The 26455-nt window shown below is 48.5% G+C and overlaps 1 protein-coding gene across 3 annotated transcripts; it reads right to left on the minus strand.

Moving 5' to 3' along the window:
- Window positions 1-661: 661 nt before the first annotated feature.
- Window positions 662-25268, minus strand: FXYD1 (FXYD domain containing ion transport regulator 1). Of its 3 annotated transcripts, none has more exons than XM_083512402.1 (8): window positions 24718-25268; window positions 11297-11361; window positions 10268-10312; window positions 8941-9015; window positions 7341-7377; window positions 5227-5276; window positions 4188-4226; window positions 662-3098 (listed from the first exon to the last, which is right to left on the minus strand). In XM_083512402.1, the coding sequence occupies exons 2-7, from the start codon at window positions 11352-11354 to the stop codon at window positions 4204-4206; spliced, it is 288 nt and encodes a 95-aa protein (XP_083368528.1). In that variant the 5' UTR covers window positions 11355-11361; window positions 24718-25268; the 3' UTR covers window positions 662-3098; window positions 4188-4203. The 3 variants fall into 3 exon arrangements, with proteins under 3 accessions (XP_083368528.1, XP_083368529.1, XP_083368527.1); XM_083512403.1 differs by lacking the exon at window positions 24718-25268 and adding an exon at window positions 17469-17747; XM_083512401.1 differs by lacking the exon at window positions 24718-25268 and adding an exon at window positions 17572-17734.
- Window positions 25269-26455: the final 1187 nt, after the last annotated feature.

Here is a 26455-nt window from a genome sequence, read left to right on the forward strand (position 1 = left end):
CAAATCCATGACCCTAGGATCAAGTCTCATGCTCTACCGACTGAGCTATCCAGCCTGTGAACCCTAATTTATATTACAGTGGACGCTCAGGTCGTGAAAGTGATCTGTGCGGGAGGCACGTTCGCAGCCCGCAGCATTCGCAAGCCGCAGCACCGCGTCTGTGTATGCGCAGGTTGTGATTCGGTGCTTCTGTGCATGAGCAAAGTGTGATTTAGCGCTTCTGAGCATGCACGACCACCGAAACCCGGAAGTAACCCGTTCTGGTACGTCGGGGTTTCAGCACATCCGTAACCTGAAAAAACGCAACCTGAAGCGTCTGTAACCCAAGGTATGACTGTATTTTTGTCGCTGCTGTTGAAATTTGAGGGGGTGGGGGTGGAATTGCTGCAGGAGCTGGATTAGGCCCCCAACCTAGGTGGCAAGTCACTTAAGGCAATTAAACTCACAATGGGGAAATGTGCAGCTCTCCTCCGACCCCTCCACAGCTGTTTGGTACAGCTGTTATTTAGTGAAGGAGATAGTTCTATATCCGAGCAAGGCACCTGGGAGTTTGTGTGTGGAAATTCCCGAAAATACCACCCATATCTTACTGCTCCCAGGCTCGTTCATGCACAAGCACACAGATACACAGAGAGAGCAAAGTCTGACATTTCACCGCAGCTGGAGAAAGTAGCAATTTAATGTCGTGGAAGAGACTTGGCAGACATAAAAGGTCAGAAACATAGAAAGGGGTCAGCGAAACCAGGGGAACGGGGCTCAGTGGAGAGCTTTCCTAAGGGCCAGCAGGACAAAGAGCATCAGGCATGAAGCTTTGACAGGTGCCACCCACACCTGCTCCTCCTACGCAGCCTAGACGGAACCGAAGCAGGTGGATGTTATAGCACTGCCCTCTGCTGGAAAGAAACCACACTGCTCTGTGGCGAGAGAATGCAGGTAACCTCAAATGATACCGCACGCAGCAAGGTTGTTTTTCCAAGCAGGTGAAGGCGGTATAACAGGAGAACTAGCGTACACACTCATTTATTGCCTCCTACACACCCAACACGCAGGGCAAAGGCGGGAATTACTTTCTGCCTCCAGATTTTATTATTTGAAGCATCAGCACTTGGGAGCAGATTTCCAGTTCTGGTCTGGATTTTCAGAGCCAGGCTGCATTGCTATGCCACAGGCAAAGATTTAGGCTAAGGATGGGGAAGCCGTGGTCCTCTAATTTGGTGCTGGACTCCCAGCAGCCCCAGTTACCATAGGCATTTGAGTTGAGAGTCCTATCACATCTGGAAGGGCTACGGCTTCTGCATCCCTAGTTGGTTAGATCCAGCCAGCTTGCTGAGCCCAACAGCTGGATATTCTGCACTGACTGTAGGAAGTTCTTGGCAAAAAAGCAAGCTTGTAATAAGGCCAGAACTTCTTCTTCCTGTCGAAACTGTCACTATGTTTTGTTTATGAAAGAAAGGCCTCAATTTACTCTCATTAAAAAAAGGAAAGATCTCATACTCCCTTCCCATTTATAAGAGTGTATTATTGTGCATTTGGCAGGGCTGGGAACTTGCACTCCACCAGACAGGAACAAAATGAACATTCCCCACTACGTCTTGTGGCTGCAGCTGCTAAATGCAACAAATAGGCTCTGGGGGAAATTGCAAAATCCTGGTTAGGGAGCCTCATGGTTAGGGATGCATTATTCATCACCCTCTTCCTGGGGATGGGGTGGGATGTTAGGAGAGGGGTAGTACCTCTGATGGGGGACACATTGTGCTCCTTCTGGAGTAGTTTGTTCAGCTTTGGGCCCCACCCTGCAATCAGCTCTCACCTGTGGCTCCTAGAAGCTGTCAGCATATGACAGCAGCCACACTCTGGGAAGTGGCTTAAAGTGGCTGGCTAAACCAGGCGAGGATAGCAGATGGGTCTCAAACCCCCGGTGAGTTAAGGACTTCCCCTGCATATGAAGACAGGCTCCAGCAGATGGAGTGGATGAGACCAATAGTGGGCCCAATGGTCAAGAAGATGATTTCTGCACATCCTGCAGAGTGAAGTGAGGGGCAAATGGGGCTCCTCGTCAACTTGGGAAGGCAGCCCATCTAGGAGAAGGAAGACTCAGATCCTAGACCTCTGCTGCCTTGAGGGATATCTTCAGGAGAAGACAAGGCTAAGGAGAAAACCCTATGCAAATCTGCAGTTCCCAAGGTGGTTGGATGGTGCCTTGTATGCCTCTGTCCAGCAACTCCTACAGCCAAGCTGCTGTCAAACGTATTGCTCTGCTTTCCTTTGGGCCACATCAGCAAGGCTGAGAGAGGGGTCTTGCCATCTGGGCAGCCTGGGACCTCCATACACACTGCCCAGGCTTGCGCCCTGGGGAGATCACTCTGGTGCTGTTAACACAGCAATTAGACTTCACCCCCCGAGGCGCACTCCATTGTCTCTCGAGACAGACAGGTGTCTGGAGACAGTGCTCGCTTTCAGCTTTCCCCAAAACAGTGCCATCCAAATGTCGTTGGGACTGCAACTCCCTTCATCCCTGGCCATTGGGCACGCTGGCCAGGTTTGATGGGAATTGGGAGTCCGACGAGATCTGGAACGCACCAAGTAAGAAAAGGCTGGCTTGCACTCTGCACTTGCACTGAGTAACTGAGATTGCATTGAGTGACAATCTGAAAGGCCAGTGGAAGCAACCCACCACTTTGGATGAGCTCCTAGCTTCTCTGGAAGAAGAACACCCCTTCTGTTTTCTTTTCAAGGGCAGAGCTGCCAGCCTTTATGCCTAGATATGTCTGAAAAGCATTTCTACCACCGCTCTTGGGAAGTCTCATCGTAACCGTCTGAGCACCAGGAAGGCAGATTTCATACCCCCTCATCGCCTAGGATGAGGACTAAGCTTGAGCAAAATGTGTCGGACGACAACCCCTTTCTCTCGGAGTCTCGCAGCAAGCTAAGCACTTCCACGTTAGGCTGGGATCACCACGAAGACAGCAGGCCTGGCGTTTTGCCAGGTTTGGTGCAAAAGGCAGGCGGCTTGCTGGGGGGCAGGGAGGCGAGGGCTGTGTGTAGTGCAGAGACAGGAACACTCTGGATCATGGGGGGAACGACATGTCAGGAGCAGCCTGGGAGGAGAAAAAGAAAAGTCAGGCGCAGAAGGAGTTAAGTTCAAAATAAATCCAGAAAGGCAGAAGCCCAACAGATGCCCCCGAAAAGCCCCGATAAGATCACAGTTTCTCCAGATGGTTCTCAACGACATACTGCTCTGTGAGATGTCCCACAGTAAGTTTAGAGGAAATGACTGTGGCTCAGTAGGAGAGCACATGTTTGGCATGCAGAAGGTCTCAGGGTGAATCCCATCAGCGCCAGATAGGTCTGGGAGAGACTCTTGCCTGAATCCTGGAGAGCTGCTGACTTAGGATAAGGAAGCTTCTTGTGTACTTCCAGGCCTCTCTGTAACTGCAGGCCTGGAGGTGCCTGGCTAAATTAAAAGGGACATGGTTCACCTTTAAAAGCCCTAGGCAGCTCAGGCCCTGGGTATAAGGACTGCCTCTGCCAGGCCCAGAGTTGGCACCCAGGATTCCTGGGCAGCTCCAAGTAGTGGAGTGCCTTTTGGAACTGGTAGGTTTTAAGGCAGGGAGACCGACAGTAGGTGGCGCTAGAGACAATGTCTGGCAGAGGCAACTAATTCTTGTTTTCTCTCCATTGGCCTCTTCCCTGCTGAGGATAGGGGGCAGGAAGATGGCAGGTAGTGCCAACCCCTGGCTGGAAGTAAGAAGGCAGGCAGGCTGAGTTGATTGAGCTTGGCAAGGGAATGCCCATTCGCCCCAATGGATGAGCCTCCACTGGCTGCCAGGGGTCCGGCAGACCCTGCCCTACTGATGTCTGCCCCACAGCCCCCTCTTTAACCCCTCTAGTGTTCCAATCAGCATTATTGGCAGGGTGTGCGAGCCGCCATTCAGCGTTCCCCACAATACCCCTGGATTGAACCCTGGCCACGCAGATGCTAGTCCAAAAGTCTAACCACTGTGACACACTGCCCATGCAGTAGTGTTCACTGGAAAGTTCTATGATCACTTTCAATTTCAATATAGTGTAAACTATGAGCGAAGCTGTCAACTTGATTTTCAGAGCATGCTAGCGGGACCCAAAGCCCAACCAGTCCGTCCAAACCAGTGGTCCATCTCCCCAGTCCTGTGGTATATGCAACTCACCAGTTTCAGGCTTCTTCTATCTCATCCTTGTGGATAAACCTAGCAAGGAGAGTCAGAAAGAGACAGTTTTTAAAAAACGGTTGTTTCCCTAAAAGGCTTTAAGCTTTCTTTCCTACTTTTTCCCTAATCCACCCCAGGCAGGAATAGTTTGCCCCAGCAGTGTGTCCTGTTACATGACAAATCAAAGCAGTCCCAAAATACATTTCGCCCCACAGCACAGGATCTAGCAGAGGAGTGGGGAACCTGAGGCCTGGGGATGGAATGAGGCCCTCCAGACATCTCAGTCTGGCCCTCCTCAGGTCACACCCTCCTCACAGGCCTTTCTTTGTGCCTCAAGGTTTTTTTTGCCTGGCTGGATCCTGTCAAAGAGCTACAGTTCCCAAAGTTCCCTGGAAAGAAGAATTGATTGTTAATCCACTCTGGGAACTGCTGCTCTGTGAGGAGAATAGGGGTCTCCTAACAGCCCCCACCTTGCCAACAAAGGTCCGTATAGTTAAAGCTATGGTTTTCCCAGGAGTGATGTATGGAAGTGAGAGCTGGACCATAAAGAAGGCTGATCGCCGAAGAATTGATGCTTTTGAATTATGGTGCTGGAGGAGACTCTTGAGAGTCCCATGGACTGCAAGAAGATCAAACCTCTCCATCCTTAAGAAAAGTCCACTCGCTTTCTTTGTTTCAGCCGCTCAATTAAGGTGGGAAAAGTCATATCCTGGTTGCTATTGTTAAACACCTGAGCCAGGAGTCCTTGCCAATCTATTCCAACGCACTTAGAAATCCTACCAGCAGATTTCAATCTACCTTCTGCCAACCCCTTAATATATATATAAACTTTTGATTTGTTTTGTTTTGTTTTTACAATCAAGCAAGTAATTTTTACAAAATAAACAAATAAAAAGTTTTTAACGAAACAAATAAATCTGACGTAGGCACGAGGCTCAGCTCCCCGGTTTTCTTTTTAAAGTGTCTAGTCCTCAAGCATGAGGAAAAGAAGGGCGCAGCAGGGGAAAGTGAAGGATAACTAAAGTAGGCTGGATCTTACGCCGAATCGAGCTGCGCAGGGGCCCCTCCTCCTCGTCAGGTTCACCCGTCCTGTAAATAGGAAAAAATATTTGTCATGCTGTGCTTAACAAAAATGCCTTGCTCTCTTCATATCCTGCAGTGATTTCTGTTTTTTTAAAAACCATGGTGTTTTGTACAAGTGCAAAGCAATAGCTCCTCCTGTTGACAGATAAAATAACTACTCAGGGCACCAACAGAAATGGTTAATTAAGGTGATGCGAGCCAATGAGCCTTGCCAGCTATGGATTTATTCACATTTCCATGGGCCCAAATGGGTTGACTATTTGGAGGGCTGGTGGTCTGAACCCTACTGCCAAGGACCCCTTCTTCCAATCCAACTATTGTGGTGAGGGAGCAGGGAGCAGTGGCGTAGCGTGGGGAGGGCCACAGGGGTGCAAAATTGTTAAGGCCGCCAAATTTCAACACCTGGTGCTGTCTCAATACAGTTGTGCGATTCCGTTGCTGGGCTCTGTTGAAAACGGCCTCTCCATGAGAACCTCTCTGGGCAATGGAACAACTCTTCTTTTCTTAGCTCTACAGCTGCAATCTCTTGGGTGCCACAGATGCTGTTAGGCAGCTGAATGCACATGCGTTCTCTGTCTCTGTTTCCCTCCTTCTCACCCTCTCTCCTCCAGGTAGCCCGGAGTGCTGGCAACCCACGCTACGCCACTGGCAGACAGGGAGAAGCTTTGTATTTACTTTTCCAAAGCCCCAAGTTTAACAATTTGCCGTCTTGCTACCAGGCCAGATTCAAGTTACTTGTATTCATTCATAAAGCCCTAAACAACTTGAGGTCCAAATAGCTTAAGGACTGCCTGATTCCTTACGGTCCACCTCTGTCACTGAGACTGTCTGATGGATGATTTCTGGCTGGTTCCCAACGCTCCTAAGGCTGGGTTGGTCTAAACGAGGGACTGAGCCTTGAGTGGGGCACGCCCTACCCTGCGGAACTCCCTGCCACTAGAGTTCGGCAGGAACCATCCCTTCCTTCTTTAAGATGTCTTTTGAAAACTATATGGTCACGAACCATCTCTTTTTAAGCAATCACTATGTTTTACTGATGTATTTATGGATGCTTTTGGCTGATTTTATCCTTATATGTCGCATATCACCTGGATATGTTTTTATGAAAGTGCCGGCTATAAATATATATATAAAGAAATAAATAAACAAAATCTTGTGAAAGCTCCTTAAGAAAACAAAGGAGGCAGCTTAACAACTGTGCAGTCTTAGCACATGGGGAAGCTTTTAGTGAGAAATTCCTTTGGAAATGAGTGAAGCCAAATGTCCAAGTGTAAATAGTTTTTATCTGGAGGAAAGGGTGTGTGAGAAGATCTTTTTCCGATTGTACTTCTTCTTGTTTCGTACCAAACTGTTTTACTGTACACCTTGGTATTGTTTTAATGAGAGGCGGTATACAAGCATTTTAAATAATAATAAATAAAGGGAAGGCAACAAAATCATGCACAAGACTTGCAAAGAAAAAGAAACATCAGCCTGACCTAGCTAGTTACATTTTACCTGCTTAAGCAAAGTCTTGGATTTTAGAGCATGTGCAGAGTTCCTTATAGAAGAGAATTTCTGAGCGAGAGAATATCTTTGGCCTCCTGACTGGATGGTTCCAAGAAGACAAAGACAGAGCGCAAAGCCTGTTTGTTCACAGAGGCAGATCAGGTTTTAGCCTATTTGTGTAACAGACTACTGGCACAAGAGATAAGTATATTTTGCCAATCAAGAATTTCTTTAGAGGTTGATTCCACCTCCTTGATGACTCATTAAAACTTATATTACAAGAAGTCTTAGCTAGTTTTGATTAGATGAGGTACTGCAATAAATGATTATCAACCTCAGAATGCATACTGAAGAATAAAAGACAGGATATCAGTTTGTTGCAGACTTCCGGAGGAATGGTCTGATCACAGATGCTCTAGAGGGCGCTGTTGTCCTGTTCAGGTTATAATGTCACATTCTCCAAAACTCATAATTTGAGCTACTTTTTTTTCTCCTTTCTAGGTCACCTGTCTGCATCTGCAATATATAATAGCCCCTCCATCCTAGGTCACCCACTCATTTAAGCTTTCAGAAAGGCGTTACCTCTGTTGCTGGTTGAACTTGCAGCGACAACGTCGACCTGGGAAAGAGAGAGAGAAATCCCAAGTTGGGCAAACAGTGAAAGAGAATCAGTACTGGGACAGGCGAGGGGCAAAGACTCTGGGATTGCCAGCCTTCTTTTGGGAAGGGAGTGTTGCCAAGTAGTTGGAACAGAAAGCAGCCCACATTAGAGGGAGCCCACGGGTCAGTGGCAGAATGCACAGAGACAGTCCCAACTCTAATTCACAAAATATCTAAAGACAGGATGGGAAAGACTAAACTTAAGAGCACTGAAGCCAGCCAGTCTTGAGCTAAATAGATCAACAGTCTGAGGTCCACATGGGGCTCAGAGACTACAAGTGAGACCTGCAACAAAATGTTGCAGCACAGAGTGCCGCTGCTCGGGCTTCCAGCCAGCCATGCCCTCCTCCCAAAAACTCCATTCCAGACATCCTCTCAACGGCATTCTGAGGACACAAGCAGCTTTCATTGGGTTGCTCTTTCGGTTGGAGAAGATGCCCCCCTACGGGTTTCCCCTTGATGTGTTTTCCTTTTGCAAACCTCAAGGTTCCCCAAAGGATGTCAACACACCCTCCTGTATCTCAGAGGCTCCAATTTATCTACAAGCCTGGTGGCACTTAGCAGCTGCATGTGCTGTTAACATGCTGCAGAAGATCACCAGAAGGTGGCAGTAGAAAGTTATGGCAGAGCACGTAACTTTGCCTGTGGAAGGCCCCAAATTCAATCCCCGGTGTCTCCAGGGATGTGAGTGATGGGAAAGACATCTGCTGGGGTCCCTGTAGAGCCACATCCAGTCAGAGGCAGAAATAGTGGACAAGGCAGACCAAATGCCTGACTCTGTAAAAGACAGCTTCATATATAAAATCATAGAATTCTAGAGTTGGAAGGGACCAATGCGGGATTTTTATTTTTATTTTTGCCCAATGTGGGCATCGAACCCACAACCCTGATATTAAGAGTCTCATGCTCTACTGACTGAGCCATATGTCCACATGGGCTCCTCGATCCATTTCCCTTCAGTAGTTTCCTGCTCCCACCCCGCCCCCACCAGCTGCTTTTCACTCCTCGAGAGAAAAGGTGTATCTGGTGTGTGAGACAGAGTGTGCAACTGAGCCCCGCTGTGTGGGTCTTAAGAGGAGAAAAAATAACAACTGGACAGTGGTGGCTGGTTCCCATTTGGAACTGGCGAGGCAGGAGGCAGGGAGGTCAACAGTAGGTGGCGCCAGAGAACGCTAATTCTAGTTTTGTCCACTTCCCTGATGACTCCTATGACACTGAGATTGAGGACAAGGATAGCCAGTAATACCATATATGCTGGATGTAAGTAAGAAAGCAAGGTTGGGTCTGGCAGAGGGCAGGCTGAGAGTTGTTGGGGCAGTGTCCCTTTCGCCCTGAGCGATCAGCCCTCTACTAAACAGGTGTGTGAAAGGAGCCCTTCCTCTCCACACCTGCAGCTTCTGCAGCTGCATTTTATTAAAGTCACAATGTTGGGGAAATTCGGCAGGTGCCATGGCTAAGCTTGGCTCATTAGAAGGCAGGGGATTGTGGGGGCTGGGGGGGGAGAGGGAGAGAATCTACTCACTGAGCACAATGAGAATGCCAAGCAGGAACAGGACGACAGCAAAAACCAGCCCCCCAATTCTCAGCGACTGGTAATCTGAGAAGGAAGGAGAAGGAAGAAGTGGTCATTTCCAGCTGGGAACATATCCCCGACTTGGAATGAGGGGACGCTCTTGTGATGCTTTGCATCAGTGTTCCCCAACCCAGTGCTCTCCAAATCAATAGCAGCTGGTGCCCATCGGGATGGGTAGGGCGAAATTCTGGTAGCCCAAACCGTAGGCGGAGCTCCCAAGCCAATGATATCTAAAGGTAAAGGTACCCCCTGACTGTTAGGTCCAGTCGCGGACGACTCTGGGGTTGCGGCGCTCATCTCTCTCTATAGGCCAAGGGAGCCGGCGTTTGCCCGCAGACAGCTTCTGGGTCACGTGGCCAGCATGACTAAGCCACTTCTGGCGAACCAGAGCAGCACACAGAAACGCCGTTTACCTTCCCGCAAGAGCTGTACCTATTTATCTACTTGTACTTTGATGTGCTTTCGAACTGCAAGGTGGGCAGGAGCTGGGACCGAACAATGGGAACTCACTCCATCGTGGGCATTCGAACCGCCGACCTTCCGATTGGAAAGCCCTAGGCTCAGTGGTTTAGACCACAGCGCCACCCACGTCCCCAAGCCAATGATAGCAAGCGCCAACTAAGGAAAGGAGGCCCCATTGTCCTCGCAGAGCTTCAATTCCCACAGTTCCCCATGGAGAGGGATTGACTGCAAGACTGCTCTGGAAATTGTAGACCCGTGAGGGGAATAGGCGTCTCCTAAGCACTCTCAGAACAACAGCTCCCAGGGTTCTTGGGGGGGCGAGGGGAAGAGACGACTGTTTAAAGCAGTATCACAGCACTTTTAAGGCATGGTGTAAATGTGGCACAGGTTTCCTCCTCCCTGTTGAGTCCTAGAAGGCCAGCACTGAGACTAAGGAATAGAAAGCTGACTACCAGAGCCACCTCTTGTCAGTGAAGAGGTAGGCAGACATGTGAGGGCTGGCTGGGGACAGACTGATCTTAGTGCAGCAGTGCCCCACTTGCTCAAATGGATGGGTCTCCACTATGGGAAGCAAGGGAGACATAGGCTGAGGAAAATAGCCTCCACAGGTGGTGACGGAAGGTTAAAAAACCCCTCTCCTTTGCATCAGTGCTGCGCTCCAAGCCAGAGTCATCTGCACCTCTTTTAAAGCTGTAGTTTTTTAATTTAAAAAATGAGGAGATTGGAGAACACGTTTTTTGTTTCCAAAAGTCTGTCAGAGGGTCTCCGCCCTTGCCATCTATCTCCTGACCCCAGGTAGTAACAACTGGCTCACCATAATTGAATGGGTCGTGTGGAATGTCCTTGGGTTGTGGTGGTTCTGAAAGAGGCAAACACACACACACATATATAGAGGAGATTAATAATACAGTTATCCTTTAATCTTCCCTGCCCCGCCCCCATTAATCAATCACTTTATACTGAACTACTTAGCGTTATAATAACTTCCCATGATCTTGATAAACCCCATTTGGGGGGAAATGTTTTATCTTTATTATTTATTTTTATTTATATCCCACCTTTCCTCCTCTTTAAATTGCATTTCCTATCCCACCTGGCAACTAAGCAACATATAAATTAAGAAATAACAACAAAAACAACACCAAAAAGACCTGGATATATAAGTGGCACTTTCAGACACCTGCTATTTTTGGGTGACATTCGAGCAAATACTGCCAAGTTCAGGTTTATTTATTTGATTTATTATATTTTTATCCTACCGTCTGCTGCCCCTGCCCCCCACAAGAGGTTTGAGGTAGTGTATATGGTTTTCCCCTTCCCCATTTAATCCCCACAACAATCCTGTAAAGTAAGCTAAGAGGCAGTGACTAGACGAGGGGTCAGCAAATTTTTTCCACTGTCCCTCAGACCTTGTGGGGGACTGGACTATATTTTTTTTGGGGGGGGAATGAACAAATTCCTATGCCCCACAAATAACCCAGAGATGCATTTTAAATAAAAGGACATTCTACTCATGTAAAAACACGCTGATTCCCGGACCGTCCCCGGGCCAGATTTAGAAGGCGATTGGGCCACATCCAGCCCCCGGGCCTTAGTTTGCTTACCCATGGACTAGAGCAAGGTCACCCAGTGAGTGTGGATTTGAACCCAGGTCTCCCTGGTCTTAGTCCGAGATTCTAACCACTACACCACCTTGGCTCACCAAGATCCTTTTTGACTATAAGGTGCAGTACATTTTTGAACTGGATTTTCTTTTTGCGCAGAGTACAAAAGCCCAAATGTCAGCAGACGTTCTCAGCCATTTCTCATCCTCCTCCTCCCCTGCCCCCCCCCACAAGCTTACCTGCTACTGCAGATCCTATCAAGATCCCACACAGAGGCAGAAGGAACCACAAGTCCATGACTGTTCTGAGGAGATATAAAAACAATGGATAGTCAGATTCCTGGCTTGAGCAATGTGCGGGATGTAATATGCTTTAGCTGAGATTCCTGCATTGCAGGGGATGGACTAGATGACTCTCAGGGTCCCTTCCAATTCTGTGGTTCTTTCTGGCCACCATCCAGGCAAGCAAGAATTGTTCTTCCAGCAAGGCAAAAACTCCCAGGAAGAGCACAAAGCAAGGCTGGTGAGGTGTGCAGCCTGGAGGGAAAGGGGTGTGGTCTGGTGAAAGGGGGTGTGGCTGGAGAGAGAGCTGAGGACCATACAGAGAGTCGTGGTAGGTTGCATTTAGCCCTGAGGTTCCCTATTACAGGGCCCAACTATAATAATAATAATAATAATTTATTATTTATACCCCGCCCATCTGGCTGAGTTTCCCCAGCCACTCTGGGCGGCTCCCAATCAGTGTTAAAAACAGTACAGCGTTACATATTAAAAACCTCCCTGAACAGGGCTGCCTACACTACACATTGTGTTAAGCACACTTTCTAAAAAGTGTACAGTGGTACCTCGGGTTACAGATGCTTCAGGTTACATACGCTTCAGGTTACAGACTCCGCTAATCCAGAAATAGTACCTCGGGTTAAGAGTTTTGCTTCAGGATGAGAACAGAAATTGAGTGGCGGTGGCATGGCGGCAGCGGGAGGCCCTATTAGCTAAAGTGGTACCTCAGGTTAAGAACAGTTTCAGGTTAAGAACAGACCTCTGGGACGAATTAAGTTCTTAACCCGAGGTACCACTGTACTTAGCCCCAGGATGCAAAGAGAACCCTATTGGGGCTAAACCTTTCCCCCCTATCCTGTTTTCCACCAAAAACAGCTGCCATGAGCTACAAATTCCACCTTTTCAGACATGTTGTTCTTCTTCAGGGCATTTCCTGTTAAGTTGTGGGTGAACATATCAGACGACACAGCGATTCTTCAAACAGCTCTTGTTTATTCACAGGCCAGGCCAGAACTGAACTGAAGGGTTCAGCCAGCCTGCTTATATAGAGCTCCACTACCACGCAACAGTAACCATTTTCTGTAACTATCCTATCACTGAACGTCACTTTCAATCCCTTATTTGCATATGTGGACCTGAGTGAAAACTATCTACAGTATCCCCCTGCTGGCCCAGGGTGAGAACTTCAGTACATAACATTTCCCCTCTTCATTCCCCCTTTCTTCTCCCTCCTCCACCCTTTTCTCCCAGCAAGGTTGTTGCCTTTCCCTCTTGAGATGGCTCCTGCGCTGTCAACGGACGCACCAATCTGAGGCAACCAGCAGAAATTCAACAGCTAACGTTTCCCACCTCACTCGGCATTGCCCTGAAGAAAGAACGCAGCCTGTTGGGGAGTTCCCACTGAACAAGCAGGAACCCTGAGAGAACGCAAAGTCGGCTACTCTTAAGGACGGAAAAGTAAACAGCAAGTCCACCGGGAGCCAGGGGGGTACGGTTAAAAATAGAGCTTTGCTGAGAAACATTCCAGAATTAGAGAAGGTACCTCAAAATGCAAGCAGGAAACAAAGATGGCTGAGAAGTGTCAGCACGACGGCTGTGGGGAGAGGGGCAGTTTGGGGGGGGGCGTGTTCAGATCAGCCAGGTGGAAAGGGAAATGGACTGGGAGAGGAGAGGAAATGGTTTCTCCAACAGCTGGGGCTGGACCCATTATTTCACATCCTGAAATGGCCTCAGTGGCCCTGTGGAAGGGAGGGCAAAGGCCTGTAACTATGGCAATAGGCTTTTTTTGCAGCCACCGAAAACTGCTTTGCAATGTTTGCAAATGATAACCTGTCTCTAGGGTGCTCAGGGACGTTTCAGGGTTTCCCTTCTGCCTGCCCTGGCAGGCAATTAAGCTCGCAACCTTCCGGCAGAGAAAGGTCCTGTCGTGCTCTTAACCAGAACATGCAGATCAAAGTGCATTTAACAAGAAAGAGGGAGAATTCAGCTAAAATTCAGAGTCTCTGTTTGCAAGTGCCCATGGCCTCCAATGGCCGAGGAGGCACTTACGGAAAACAACTGAGGCTTGCAATAAAATGCTGCAGTATATATCATTCCTCCGACCTGCTCAGCCCTGCTCCAGGATACAGTGGTACCTCAGGTTAAGTACTTAATTCGTTCTGGAGGTCTGTTCTTAACCTGAAACTGTTCTTAACCTGAAGCACCACTTCAGCTAATGGGGCCTCCTGCTGCCGCCGCGCCGTCACTGTGCGATTTCTGTTCTCATCCTGAAGCAAAGTTCTTAACCTGAGGTAATATTTCTGGGTTAGCGGAGTCTGTAACCTGAAACATATGTAACCTGAAGCGTATGTAACCCGAGGTACCACTACTCCATTCTGTACCCCTCTCCCCCACCTGTTCCACAGGGGTCCCATTTGGCACAATTTCCATCCGCACTCAACACATGACTTCGCTGCTAGGCACCGGTTCAAAAACAACAACCACCATCGGACTAATGCTGGAAGGCACACACCCAATTGCCCGGGAGGGAGGCTGGCCCCTGCTTCCTCACTTCCTACCCCAGCCCCATAGTGCTCAGACAAACAGATCCTTTCCACAAACATCCTTCTGGCTTGCATGTTTGGCTGCTGCTATCACTAACCGAGCAGGAAAGGGGAATAGGAACACTCCCATGCCTTGGCTCACTCTCTGCCAGAAAGGCCACGCTTTCAACTGCAAACGTCAGCCAAGAGATTTCTCGGTGCAACAAAGAACGCCCCAGCTCACACATTTGGAGCTGCTCTAAACGTTAGGTACCACTTTGCTCTCAAAAAAATGGGTTTTCAAGGTACAGTGCCACGTGTTTGCACTTTGCTCTGCCACCGAGCTACACTTCCTTCTGGAATTAGCCCGATTTACAGCTAGGCAATGATGCTGGCATCAACTGACAGAGGTATTGTGGGTAGGAGCGGGGACCTGTCAACCACCTGTCAATCAATGTGCGTGGGAGGAGCTGCAAAGAAGCGGGGGACCTCCTCCTCTCAACCACGGCACAAGACCAAAAAAGTGGAAGCCAGGCTCTGGCAGGGAGCAGAGTGTCGCCAAAGCCTTGTGGAATGTGCAGGAGATGTTTGGGCCTGCCCAGGCAGCTCGTAATTTTGAGATCCATTGGACAAGGGTACAAAAGCTTCTCTCCATGCTGGGGAGATTGAAACGGGGGGACGCAGACGGTTAGACTGGTTGGACAATCCAGGGACGGCCAGGTTTAGAGCTGCCTGAATGTTCTTTTGTCGGTTCCTTGTAGCCTTAATTTCCCACACATACACACCCTATTGTTTGTTGCTGTAGCTGCAGAGCAACACCAGCCTGCCTTTCCCTGCTGCTCAGTAACTGCACCCCAGCGGGGAGCACATTCCTGGAAGAAAGCGAGTTGGCGGCTGGGGTTGCCTCCAGCAGGGCTAGCAATGCTACTGGGCACCAGGAGAAACAGCATGCCTCTGGCAGCCAATTTTGAACCCCACTACAGGGGCAATACATCTGTCGCCTCCGGGCTGCCTGTGCTTTGCGGGAGGGATTCAGGCGCAGAAAGGAATTTAGGCTTGCAGAATTCTAATGGGTAAAAGTGCCTAGCTGTTGCCCTGCAACCACAAATCCTAGGTGGAGCAGGGCGGACAACAGATTTTTTTTGTGGTTAGGAAAGCAACAGGGAGACCAGGGATCAAATCCCCAGGCAGACCTGACGCTCGCTTGGTGACCTGGGGCCAGCCACAGTCTCCCAACCTAAACAACCTCACAGGGTTGTTGTGAAGTTAAAAATGGGGAAGGGAGAAAACCATGCACACCACCCTGAGCTCCTCGGAGGAAAGGTGGAGTATAAAACCAATAAGATATACATAAAAATTAAAGCTAGATATTGCTTAACCTCTGTGTAAGCTGTGTGCGAGCGAATCCACATAAATGCTCAAGAAACAGATCTGCAGGAGCCCAATATTTATGTAGGTTATTCTGCCAGGCTCTCAAGCTTCACCACCCCTTAGTATCTGATGGGCCAAAGGTAAAGGTAAAGGGACCCCTAACCATTAGGTCCAGTCGTGGCCAACTCTGGGGTTACGGCGCTCATCTCGCTATGATGGCCGAGGGAGTCGGTGTACAGCTTCTGGGTCATGTGGCCAGCATGACTAAGCCACTTCTGGCAGACCAGAGCAGCACACGGAAACGCCGTTTACCTTCCCACTGGAGAGGTGCCTATTTATCTACTTGCACTTTGACGTGCTTTCAAACTGCTAGGTTGGCAGGAGCAGGGACTGAGAAACGGGAGCTCACCCCGTCATGGGGATTCGAATCGCCGACCTTCTGATCGGCAAGTCCTAGTCATAGAATCATAGAGTTGGAAGAGACCACAAGGGCCATCGAGTCCAACCCCCTGCCAAGCAGGAAACACCATCAGAGCACTCCTGACATATGGTTGTCAAGCCTCTGCTTAAAGACCTCCAAAGTAGGAGACTCCACCACACTCCTTGGCAGCAAATTCCACTGTCGAACAGCTCTTACTGTCAGGAAGTTCTTCCTAATGTTTAGGTGGAATCTTCTTTCTTGTAGTTTGGATCCATTGCTCCGTGTCCGCTTCTCTGGAGCAGCAGAAAACAACCTTTCTCCCTCCTCTATGTGACATCCTTTTATATATTTGAACATGGCTATCATATCACCCCTTAACCTCCTCTTCTCCAGGCTAAACATGCCCAGCTCCCTTAGCCGTTCCTCATAAGGCATCGTTTCCAGGCCTTTGACCATTTTGGTTGCCCTCCTCTGGACACGTTCCAGTTTGTCAGTGTCCTTCTTGAATTGTGGTGCCCAGAACTGGACACAGTACTCCAGGTGAGGTCTGACCAGAGCAGAATACAGAGCAGAATAGTCTCTGTGGTTTAATCCACAGCGCCACCCGCGTCCATCCAATGGGCCAGAGGGGCTGCAAAAACAGGAGATCTGATGCATGTGCCAATCTGTCGCCATTAATGAAGCCAATTGCATTATTGTTAATTTGCCCTGATGGGAGCATGATGCAGAGAATTTCGGGTTCAAGCACCCAAATGCCTTGGACAATCTCAGCATTGCAGTGCTGAGTTTCAGAGGAAAGGAGGCAGAGAGAGAAAAGAGCCCCCTTGGACCCACTGGTGGATCCAGTTAACACTGACTGTACCTCAACTGGATCAGACCTTTCCTTGGGGGCTGCATGCCCACCAGGGCCAAGGGGGTGCGTGAGGGGGAGGAGATTCCGTTGCGCAACCTTTTTGCTGGCAGAATCTTAGCACTATGTTGAACACAAGCCTGTACCCTTAAAGCCCCTTTCCCTCCCCACAAAGAATCCTGGCAACTTTAATTGAGCGAGGGCGCTGGGAACTGTAGTTCCCAGGGTTCTATGCAAGGCTGCTTTAAATGCAGAAAGGATGGCTACACCTTCACAGGGTGAGGCTAGACATCACGGGAGCATGTCACATCCACACCAAAGGTTTATTTTATTTATTTGTTTTCATAAGCTTTTATTTATATATTTCAAAAAGAAAGTTGAAGCAACATTTGCCAATGTACAATCATATTTTTCTAATTTATTCTGCATGCTAGTTATTCTATATCTTGCCTTTTCCACAGTATTTTCAAATCTGTGTTTTACTGTTGTTTTTACTCTAAAGCCACTTGAGTTTTAGCATGTTTACAATAGTTGTGTTTTTAAAAAACAATCTACAAACTTTATCCAATCCTCCTTGAATTCTGCCTCATCTTGATTTCTGATTTCGCTAGATAAACTTGCCATTTCTGCATATTCCATCAATGTGAAAAATCACAACACATGTTTAAAGCACGTTAAAAACACGTGGCTTCCCCCACCATGACCACCACCACAGAAACCTGGGAACTGCAGTTTGTTTAAAAAACTGGCTTTCCAAGCATTGCTACACACCAGAGAAAAACGCTTGCCCCCTGATTCTGCCATGCCCCATTCCAAATAGCCAACACAACCACTCGGTTGACAGCTCCATTACAGCCCCTGACACAGCTGTCCCTGTTCCTCCCCAGAGAGGTGCCCATTCTGCTGTGTTTTGGCACGCAAGGGTGTTATATTATCCCACCCATAGGCTCACCCTCGCAGGAAACTCACCCTGCCCAACAGCAGTGCCCTTGGGGTCGTCTTGTCTCCTTTCCCCAGATAAAGGGTGGGGAAATTGCTTCGCTACCTGCCCCGTGCAGCCCCTCACACCTACCCCTCAGGATCCGTACTGCTGGGCCTCCCTGGTCTTTCGCGAGGAGATATGGGCTGGTTGGAGCTGAGGGAAAGGAACAAACTTCTTTTTAAAAAACTAAGAGGGAAGGTACTGGCTAGTGGCAGAGAGGGAAAGATTAGGGGAGCTAAATTAAGTCTGCCTTGGCTCCAGGACAAAGGCTGGAGGGGAACAGCAGCGTGCGCTGCTGACCAGAAGGTGCGAAAGAAAAGAAAAAACCCCACAGGCAGCACAGCAAAGGAAACAGCCCGGCTGTGCATGCAGCATTCACTTAAAAGCAAGAAGCCTGGGAACTGTAGTTTGCCCTTCACAGAACTACAGTTCCCAGAACCCTTAACAAACCGTGGTTCCCAGGATGCTTTGGGCCAGGGTTTCCCAAACACTGGTCTCCGGCTGTTTTGGACTACAGTTCCTATCACCCCTGACCACTGGTCCTGTTAGCTAAGGATGATGGGAGTTGTAGTCCCAAAACAGCTGGAGACCAGTGTTTGGGAAGCCCTGCTTTGGGGGAAGCAATGTGTTTTAAATGTATGGGATGCACACAGCCAGAGAGGGAGAAGGAGTTGGATCAGGCTAGACTGCCGCCCCCAAAATATGTGATGGACTACCAAGCAGGTCTACAGAAGAGAGTGGCCCTATAATTCTTGCATTTGTATACTCTTTGTGTGCGTGTTTATTTTCATGTTTTGAGAATATATACCACAGGAAAGCAAGCTACAAGGACATCAAAATATATGCGCCAATGCAGTATTATTGTTCTTTAAAGTTGCAACAGACTGAATCTGACATTCTGCTGAGGACAATCTGTTAACCAAGGGTACATCAGGTTTGGAAACCTTGAAATGAAACCAGCCCTTTTGTTTTCTCCTCTGCGGGGATGCCTGCAAGCTTTGCCGTGACTCATGATTCATTCCTTTTAACTAGCTAGATTGCCCACACAAACTGACGCCACGCTCTTTGGAGAGAGAACGAAGCACCTCTCTTCCCTTTTGCAGACTTACCTGGAGGGAATGCACTTGAGGCTAAACCCCTGCATTTAATTTATCCATTTAATTTCTTGCATTTATATCCCACCTTTTCCTCCAAGGAGATCAAGGTAGTGCACATGGTTTTCCCTCTCCCCATTTAATTGCCACCACAACCCTGCAAGGTAGTTTAGGCTGAAAGGCAGTGACTGGCCCAAGTGAGCTTCATCTGGAGAGCGTCAACATGAGAGCGGGGCCTTTTCTGCAGTGGCTCCCTGTTTGTGGAATACTCTCCCTAGGGAGGCTCAACTGGCACCTTCACTGCATATCTTTAGGCGCCAGGTTAAAGCAGTCTTCTTCACCCATGCCTTTGGCTAATTAATCTATGGCTTTTAAAACTAAGTATAGGATGTGTGTGTTATTGTTTTGTTTATTATGTTATAATTTTTTGTGTTTATATACTGTAAACCATCCTGTGATCCTCGGATTAAGGGTGGTATATAAATTTAATAAATAATACTGGCCAAATGGCAATTTGAACCCCGGTCTCCCAGGTCCTAGTCTGGTCCTCTAACCACTACACCACACTGTCTCTCCCCTAAGCTAAGCACCTATCCTGCTTTTGATTTCCAAGGCAGGAGTAGGATGGGAGGGATAGGACTGGGAATGGGGAGTGCAAAGGTTTAACCCTTTCTCTGCATGTTAGTTAACTCACCCCGCCTGCCCACTCCGTTGCTTCTTGTCCTTATCACACACAAAAACATGTCTGCTATCTTAAGAAGAAGAAAATACACAACAGCAGGCTACACATTTAATGCAGACTGAAGTTTGTCCATTCCCTAGCATAGTTAACTAGACTTTTTGCTGTAAGGGGCTATTGGGTCAGTGGTTTGATCCAGGTTGGTACATTGGGTATCAGAAACAAAAAAAAAATGGCCCCAGAACCAGCTGAGAGGCATCCTTTTATCGTTATTTTTGGTGGAAACATCAATGCACGTCTCTTTGCACTTGGAATGGGGAGCATACAGCCTTCCTGATATGGATTAACTCCCCGCAGCAGCATGGCCAATGGTCAGAGATGAAAGCCAAAGGTTCTTCAACCTTACTTCACTTTAATATACTCAAAACAAAGGAGCGAAAGGAAGACAGATCTCTGCCCCCAAGAAGCTGGAAATCTAAATTCTAGCAGTAAGGGAGAATAATGAAGAGAGCCAGGGGCACCCACTCTATAAGGCCAAGCTGTCTATGCCCCCCACCGCAACATTACCTGTTGGGAGCAGGCCAAGGTCTTTTTGTCCAACCCCCTGCAATGAGGGAATCTCCTTTCTTGTAACTTGAAGCCACTGGTTCAGGTACTACCCTCTGGGGCAAGAGAAAACAAGCTGCTTGCTCCATCTTCCACGTGACAGCCTTGTATATATTTGAAAATGGCTATCCTATCTCCTTTCAGTCTCCTCTTTTCCAGGCTAAATATCCAGATCCTTCAACTGTTCCTCATAAGGCTTGGTTTCCAGACCCTTGGTCATCTCGGTTGCCCTCTTCTGCACATGTTCCAGCTTGTCGATATCCTTCTTAAATTGTAGCACCCAGAACTGGACACAGTAAGTATTCCAGGTGTGGTCTGTCCAAGGCAGGACAGAGTGGTACTATGACTTCCCTTGACTTGGACACTATACCGTATTTTTTGCACCATAACACTCACTTTTTTCCTCCTAGAAAGTAAGGGGAAATGTCTGTGCGTGTTATGGAGCGAATGCCTGCCGGTGGCGGGTGGGATCTGCTGCAGTCGTGAGCAGAGGATCCATGGTTCCCCTTCCTTCCCTCTTCCGTGGTTACAAAGCATGGATCCACATGGATCCTCAGGATTTTTGCATTGGGCTACTCCAAACTCACTGTCAGATCACATGTCTGTGGCCACAGCATGAACCACAAAAATCATATATCCACTATTTCGTTTAGAATATTTTTTTCCTTGTTTTCCTCCTCTAAAAACTACGTGCATGTTATGGTCTGGTGCGTGTTATAGAGCGAAAAATACGGCACTTTTGTTGATGCAGCCTAGAATGGCTTTAGCTTTTTTTGCTGCTGCATCACACTGTTGTCTCATGTGAAGCAGGTTGGGGATGCTTAGGAGATATAGAAAGAAAGGGAGGCTTGGTTCCTGCCTAGGACTCGGCCATTCATTGGCTCATCACTTTTGTAGGTTAGTATTATGAGAGCTGGACCATAAAAAAGGCTGATCGCCGAAGAATTGATGCTTTTGAATTATGGTGCTGGAGGAGACTCTTGAGAGTCCCATGGACTGCAAGAAGATCAAACCTATCCATTCTGAAGGAAATCAGCCCTGAGTGCCCACTGGAAGGACAGATCCTGAAGCTGAAGCTCCAGTACTTTGGCCACCTCATGAGAAGAGAAGACTCCCTGGAAAAGACCCTGATGTTGGGAAAGATGGAGGGAACAAGGAGAAGGGGACGACAGAGGACGAGATGGTTGGACAGTGTTCTCGAAGCTACCAACGTGAGTTTGACAAAACTGCGGGAGGCAGTGAAAGACAGGAGTACCTGGCGTGCTCTGGTCCATGGGGTCACGAAGAGTCGGACACAACTAAACAACAACAACAACAAAACTGCGAGAGGCAGGGAAAGAAGTGACCCAGGAAGGAAAATTCCTCTTGGGTGTAGCACACGGGAGTTCAGCTAAGCCCTTTGGCCAAGCCCTCTCCCCTGACTTGTTGTTTGGCAGCTCTGTCTAAATATACCCAGGCTAGCAGGATGCTAGAGTTATAAATATCCCCCATACTCGACCCCCATGGCATCCAGTCTCACAGCTCTGCTTGGGTTCATTTCAGTACCAAGCCCTTCCAAAGACGATAAGTAGCCACAGCATTCCACCTTTGCCGCAAGCCTGTTCTCCTTTTGCACAAAACTGACGGGCCTGGAGTAGACTGTCTTGGGTTTGTGGGTGGGGAGCAGCAGTTAATATGGCACCCTGGCCTTGATCCTGAGAAGGGTTGTCAGAGCGGCTCACAATTAAAACTATCCATTTAAAACGACAGGTGGCTGCATTTTAAAAAAAGAAGCAGAACATTCAAAACTCGGGCAAATTATAAAACTTTAAAACCCACGTCAGTGGAGTGTTATATTGTTTTCATTGCTTTTTAAAAAAACTGTTTTAATAGTTATAATGTTTTGATGAACTTGTCTTACATTTTTAATAATGAATGTCTTCAACTTTTGGATGAAATTGCATTATTGTGCATTTTAAAAAGGTCTGGATACATTTGTTACCGTTTGTCGGACACGACTAAACGACTAAACAACAACAACATACTTGTAAAGTGCTTAGAAGCCCTTTTGGCAACTCAGCGGTATATAAATAAATAAATAGCTAACAACAACGGTGGGAAATTGCAGTCGAATATAACTAGCAAGCCTAGGGCTAGTTAATACATCCATGAAAGAGTTAAAACCACAGAATTGTATTCCTAGACTCAGTTAGTTCACGCCCCCTCACCTCTGGTGAAGGAGAATATGCTTAAGGTACAAGGAAGATCTAGTAGGAAAGGGGAAATTAATTACGCTGTCTCTACCAAGTTGGTCTCGTATGTTAAAGTAATTTAAGAGACTAAGATTTTTCTTGTTCCTGCCTGCAGAGATTAGGAAACTAGGAAATTCACCGGATCTGGCTAAAGACACCAGGCTAAAGGTAGAAGATAGGTCCACTAGCATGCAACCTTTTAGAACATACACAAGCACTTTAAAAATTGTACTGTGATTTTCTCTCACAATTAAAAAACACCTGAAAAGTTGCTATTGTTCCCCTTTTACAGATGGAAAAACCGAACAAGGGGAACGTGTTCTATGTAGAGCCAGTGCCTTGATCCATCTGGCTCAGCATCACCTCCACCAACTTCTGCCGCCGGCGCAGGCTTATCAGAGGCATCTGGTTGGCCAACCATAAGAACAAGAAGCTGGGGTTTTCAGGGCCATTGGCCTGATCCTGCAGGTTCTACTTACATTGTGAAGATGCCTGATTATCGTCTTCCAAAGCAACTACTCTATTCCCAACTTAAAAATGGAAAGCGTAATGCTGGTGGTCAACAAAAGGGGTTTAAAGGCAAATCTCAAGGCAAATCTAAACAAATGTAGTATAAACCCCGACAACTGGGAAATACTGGCCTGCGAGTGCTCCAATTGGAGAACAGCCTTTACCAAAGGCTTTGAAGACACTCGAACTCAGGACGCAAGGGAGAAATGTGCTAAGAGGAAGGCACGCTTGGCAAATCCACACCGTGATCAACTCCCGCCCGGGAACCAATGTCCCCACTGTGGAAGGACGTGTGGGTCCATAATTGGCCTCCACAGTCACTTACGGACTCATTGTTAAAACCGTGTTTATGGAAGGCAATCTTACTCAGCTACAAGTGATCGCCAAAGAAGACGACTTATGCTATTATGGTGCTCTCCATATTGTTTGGACAGCAATCATTCCCCAGTGTAACAAACAGGCTGGTAGAAATGAGAACCACAGAGCACATAAGAAGAGCCCTTGTAGGATTAGTTTGCACAGCATCCTGGAAAGGCTGTACTTCAGCAGTTGAGCAGCTCCTTTGCCCGCAAAAGGTCTCAGGGTCAATCCCTGGCATCTCCAGGTAAGCCTGGAAAAAAACACTCTCCTGCTCGGTGTCAGCTAGATGGTATAAGAAGGCAACTTCCTGCATTTCCCCCAGTGGCCAGCCAGACACAACAGCATTAGCCCTTTTCCCAGCAACTGGTCCTCAAGAGGCAGGCTGCCTTTGACCTGGCAGTTTGCATGTAGCCCTTCATAAGACACACCCTCCATCCCTTTGCCTAACGCCCCCTTCCGGGCCGCCTCAGCACACCAAGTCCCATGAAGAAATTCTGTAATTTGCAAAACACTAACGCAGCATTCTCGCAAGCCCAGAGCGTTTCCCTTAGGAATGTTGCTAAAGGCAGTCAAAGAAATGGGCCATTCTTTGTCCCTTAAAGCCAAGCAAATATTTCGAGTCAACATGAGTCGATCGGGTCACTTGCCGTGCTCACCTAACACAAGCCTCCCATTCAACCACCTTCCTCTGGAAATACTTCCAAGCCTTTCCCACTTAGGGTTGCCTGCCAGCCGCCTCCACCGCCAGCACCTAGGCTCCTGTCTCTTTTTCAAACTGAGCGGCATGCAAAACTTCAACAGGAGAAGCCTTCCCTGCCAATAACGTGATGTGGGGGGAGGGAGAGGTTTCCCCTGTTGAACTTGTGCCTGTTTGCACCACTGGGGAAGACACAGAAGCATTTCTAATAAGAGTCATGCGGCTCTTCGGAGTTATCCTCCCAAACCCCTGGGATTATTCCAAAATATCGGGTCTTTCCCACAGATTTCAAGATCACCCCAATGACCTTTGCAGGAGGAAGGCCTCCTTCGTACGCTGTTAAATTTTCAGAGACCACAACTAATGCAGAGAAACCCAAGCACACGAGCTTCCACATTACGCAGCTGTTTCATGGGGCTTGGGGAAGGAAAACTGTTTATTTGCCCCGTCAACTGAGCACCGAGAGGCACACACACCAGGAGGTAAAAGGACCCCAATTACCAGGGGCAGCAACGTCAAGGGGGAGAGTCCTGGCTCAGCTGTAGAACATCTGCTTTGAGTGCAGAAGGTTCCAGGTCCAAGCTGCAAGTTAGGGGCTGGGGAATTCTCCGGATTGAAACCCTGGAGAAACAGCTGTCAATCAGTGTGGGCAATACAGAACTAGAGGGACAGCTGGTCTGTTTCCTCTCTTCTTAAGTTGGCAAAGGTCAGACCCCCACCCCACCCCAGACCCTAGCACACTAACAAGAGCCCCCTAGACCTGCCACAGCGAGGGGGAAGGCTCGCCAAGAGGATTGGGGCCATGGAGAGTATCCTGTCCTCCAGAAACCTGGAACTGACTTTGCTAGTAGCTCCCAACTTAGATTTAATAGTCCACTAATGACGGGTGACCACCAGTATTAGCACTTTCCAGGAAGCAAAGTCACGCACAAAAAGAAACCCGACCTCCAAAAGGAGGCGATTTCGTGCCCCTTATCCAGATTCTGACGTCTCTGCTAACTCCGGATCGCACCCACCTCGAAATCAACCCACAACAGCAGACCGTTGCCTTGAACTTACTTGGCAAAGCGCTTTCCGAGAAGTTCAGAGACGCACACAAACACCGGTTGCTTTCGGTCGCCCCCACCTCTTCCTACCCGTCCTCGCTGCTTGCCACGCGGTTCCGGGCCCGATCGGTGGTCCCGACCTCGGCGCGCTTCCCTTGCTGAGCGTCGGAAAGCAGCCGCGTCGCCGGCGCGAACCCGGGTGGGTGTGGGAGGGACCGCGGGGGCCGGCGGAGCCTGGGCGGGGCGCGGAGCTCGGCGGGGCCGGCCGGGGGTCAGCAGCCGGAGGGAAAGGCCGGAGGAGGGAAAGGGAGGCAGGCAGGCTGCCGTCGTGTTGGCGTGCGCGCACAGCTAGCGCGCCTTGCAGTTGCGTGTGGATGGCGCACGCGGCAGATCCGGGCGTGGGGCTGCTTGACGCGCGCGGACACGCGTGTAGTGAATGAGATCCGTGCTGAAGACCGTTCATGGCAGGCGTCGATTTCTCTTCCCCTCGTTTTTTTACGCGTGTTTCTAAAAAGTGACTGAGTAATGCGTGGACGCTCCTCTCTGTCAGGCACACACGCCCCGCCCCCTTAATCACGTTTTTTTTGGATGCAAAACAACTTGACAAAAAAAGGTCACATAAGAGTTGCATATCTGTGAGGGGTGAGGAACGCAGAGCCCTCCAGATGTGGGTGGACTACAACTCCCATGACCAATAGCTCTGCTGGTTGGGTATGATGGAAGCTAGACTCCTAACATCATCTAGCTGCTCCTCATCTCTGCTATAGGTATCACCTGTTTCCTTGGCAGGAAAAGTCCCAGAGAAGGGTTTCCCAAACTTGGTACTTTTCTGGTTGTTAGACTACAACTCCCATCATCCCTAGCTACCAGAACCAGTGGTCAGGGATGATGGGAATTGCAGTCCAAAAACAGCTGGAGACCCAAGGTTGGGAAACCCCTGTCCCAGAGCAAGATTTTTATGTGGCATAGTGTCTTAAAAGAACAGGCCCTCTCTGAGTCAATTTAGCAATCAAAACTGCATTTTTCTTGGGAGGAAAGCAATGACAAACCTAGACAGCATCTTAAAAAGCAGAGACATCACCTTGCCAACAAAGGTCCGTATAGTTAAAGCTATGGTTTTCCCAGTAGTGATGTATGGAAGTGAGAGCTGGACCATAAAGAAGGCTGATCGCCAAATAATTGATGCCTTTGGGTTATGGTGTTGGAGAGACTCTTGAGAGTCCCATGGACTGCAAGAAGATCAAACCTATCCATTCTTAAGGAAATCAGCCCTGAGTGCTCACTGGAAGGACAGAGCATGAAGCTGAGGCTCCAATACTTTGGCCACCTCATGAGAAGAGAAGACTCCCTGGAAAAGACCCTGATGTTGGGAAAGATGGAGGGCACAAGGAGAAGGGCACGACAGAGGATGAGATGGTTGGACAGTGTTCTTGAAGCTACCAACGTGAGTTTGACCAAACTGCGGGAGGCCTGGCGTGCTCTGGTCCATGGGGTCACAAAGAGTCGGACACGACTAAACAACAACAAAGCTGCATTTTAAGCTGGTGTTGTGCACCAAGTCCCTACTCACAGTCATTAAGATGCTGAAATATCCAGGTGGGGATTGGCCTTTTAAAAACACCCTTTAGCCCCACTGATGGCCAGCATGACAACAGGGATAAACAGTGTTCAAGGGCTGATTTGTAATATGCATCAAGTGACCTTGATCATGAGCTGGGCATCAGGCTAAATATCCTACCAATTAACAAGCA

The sequence above is a fragment of the Podarcis liolepis genome (assembly GCF_965112155.1).
Source record: "Podarcis liolepis genome assembly, chromosome: 7".
Lineage (NCBI taxonomy): Eukaryota > Metazoa > Chordata > Lepidosauria > Squamata > Lacertidae > Podarcis > Podarcis liolepis.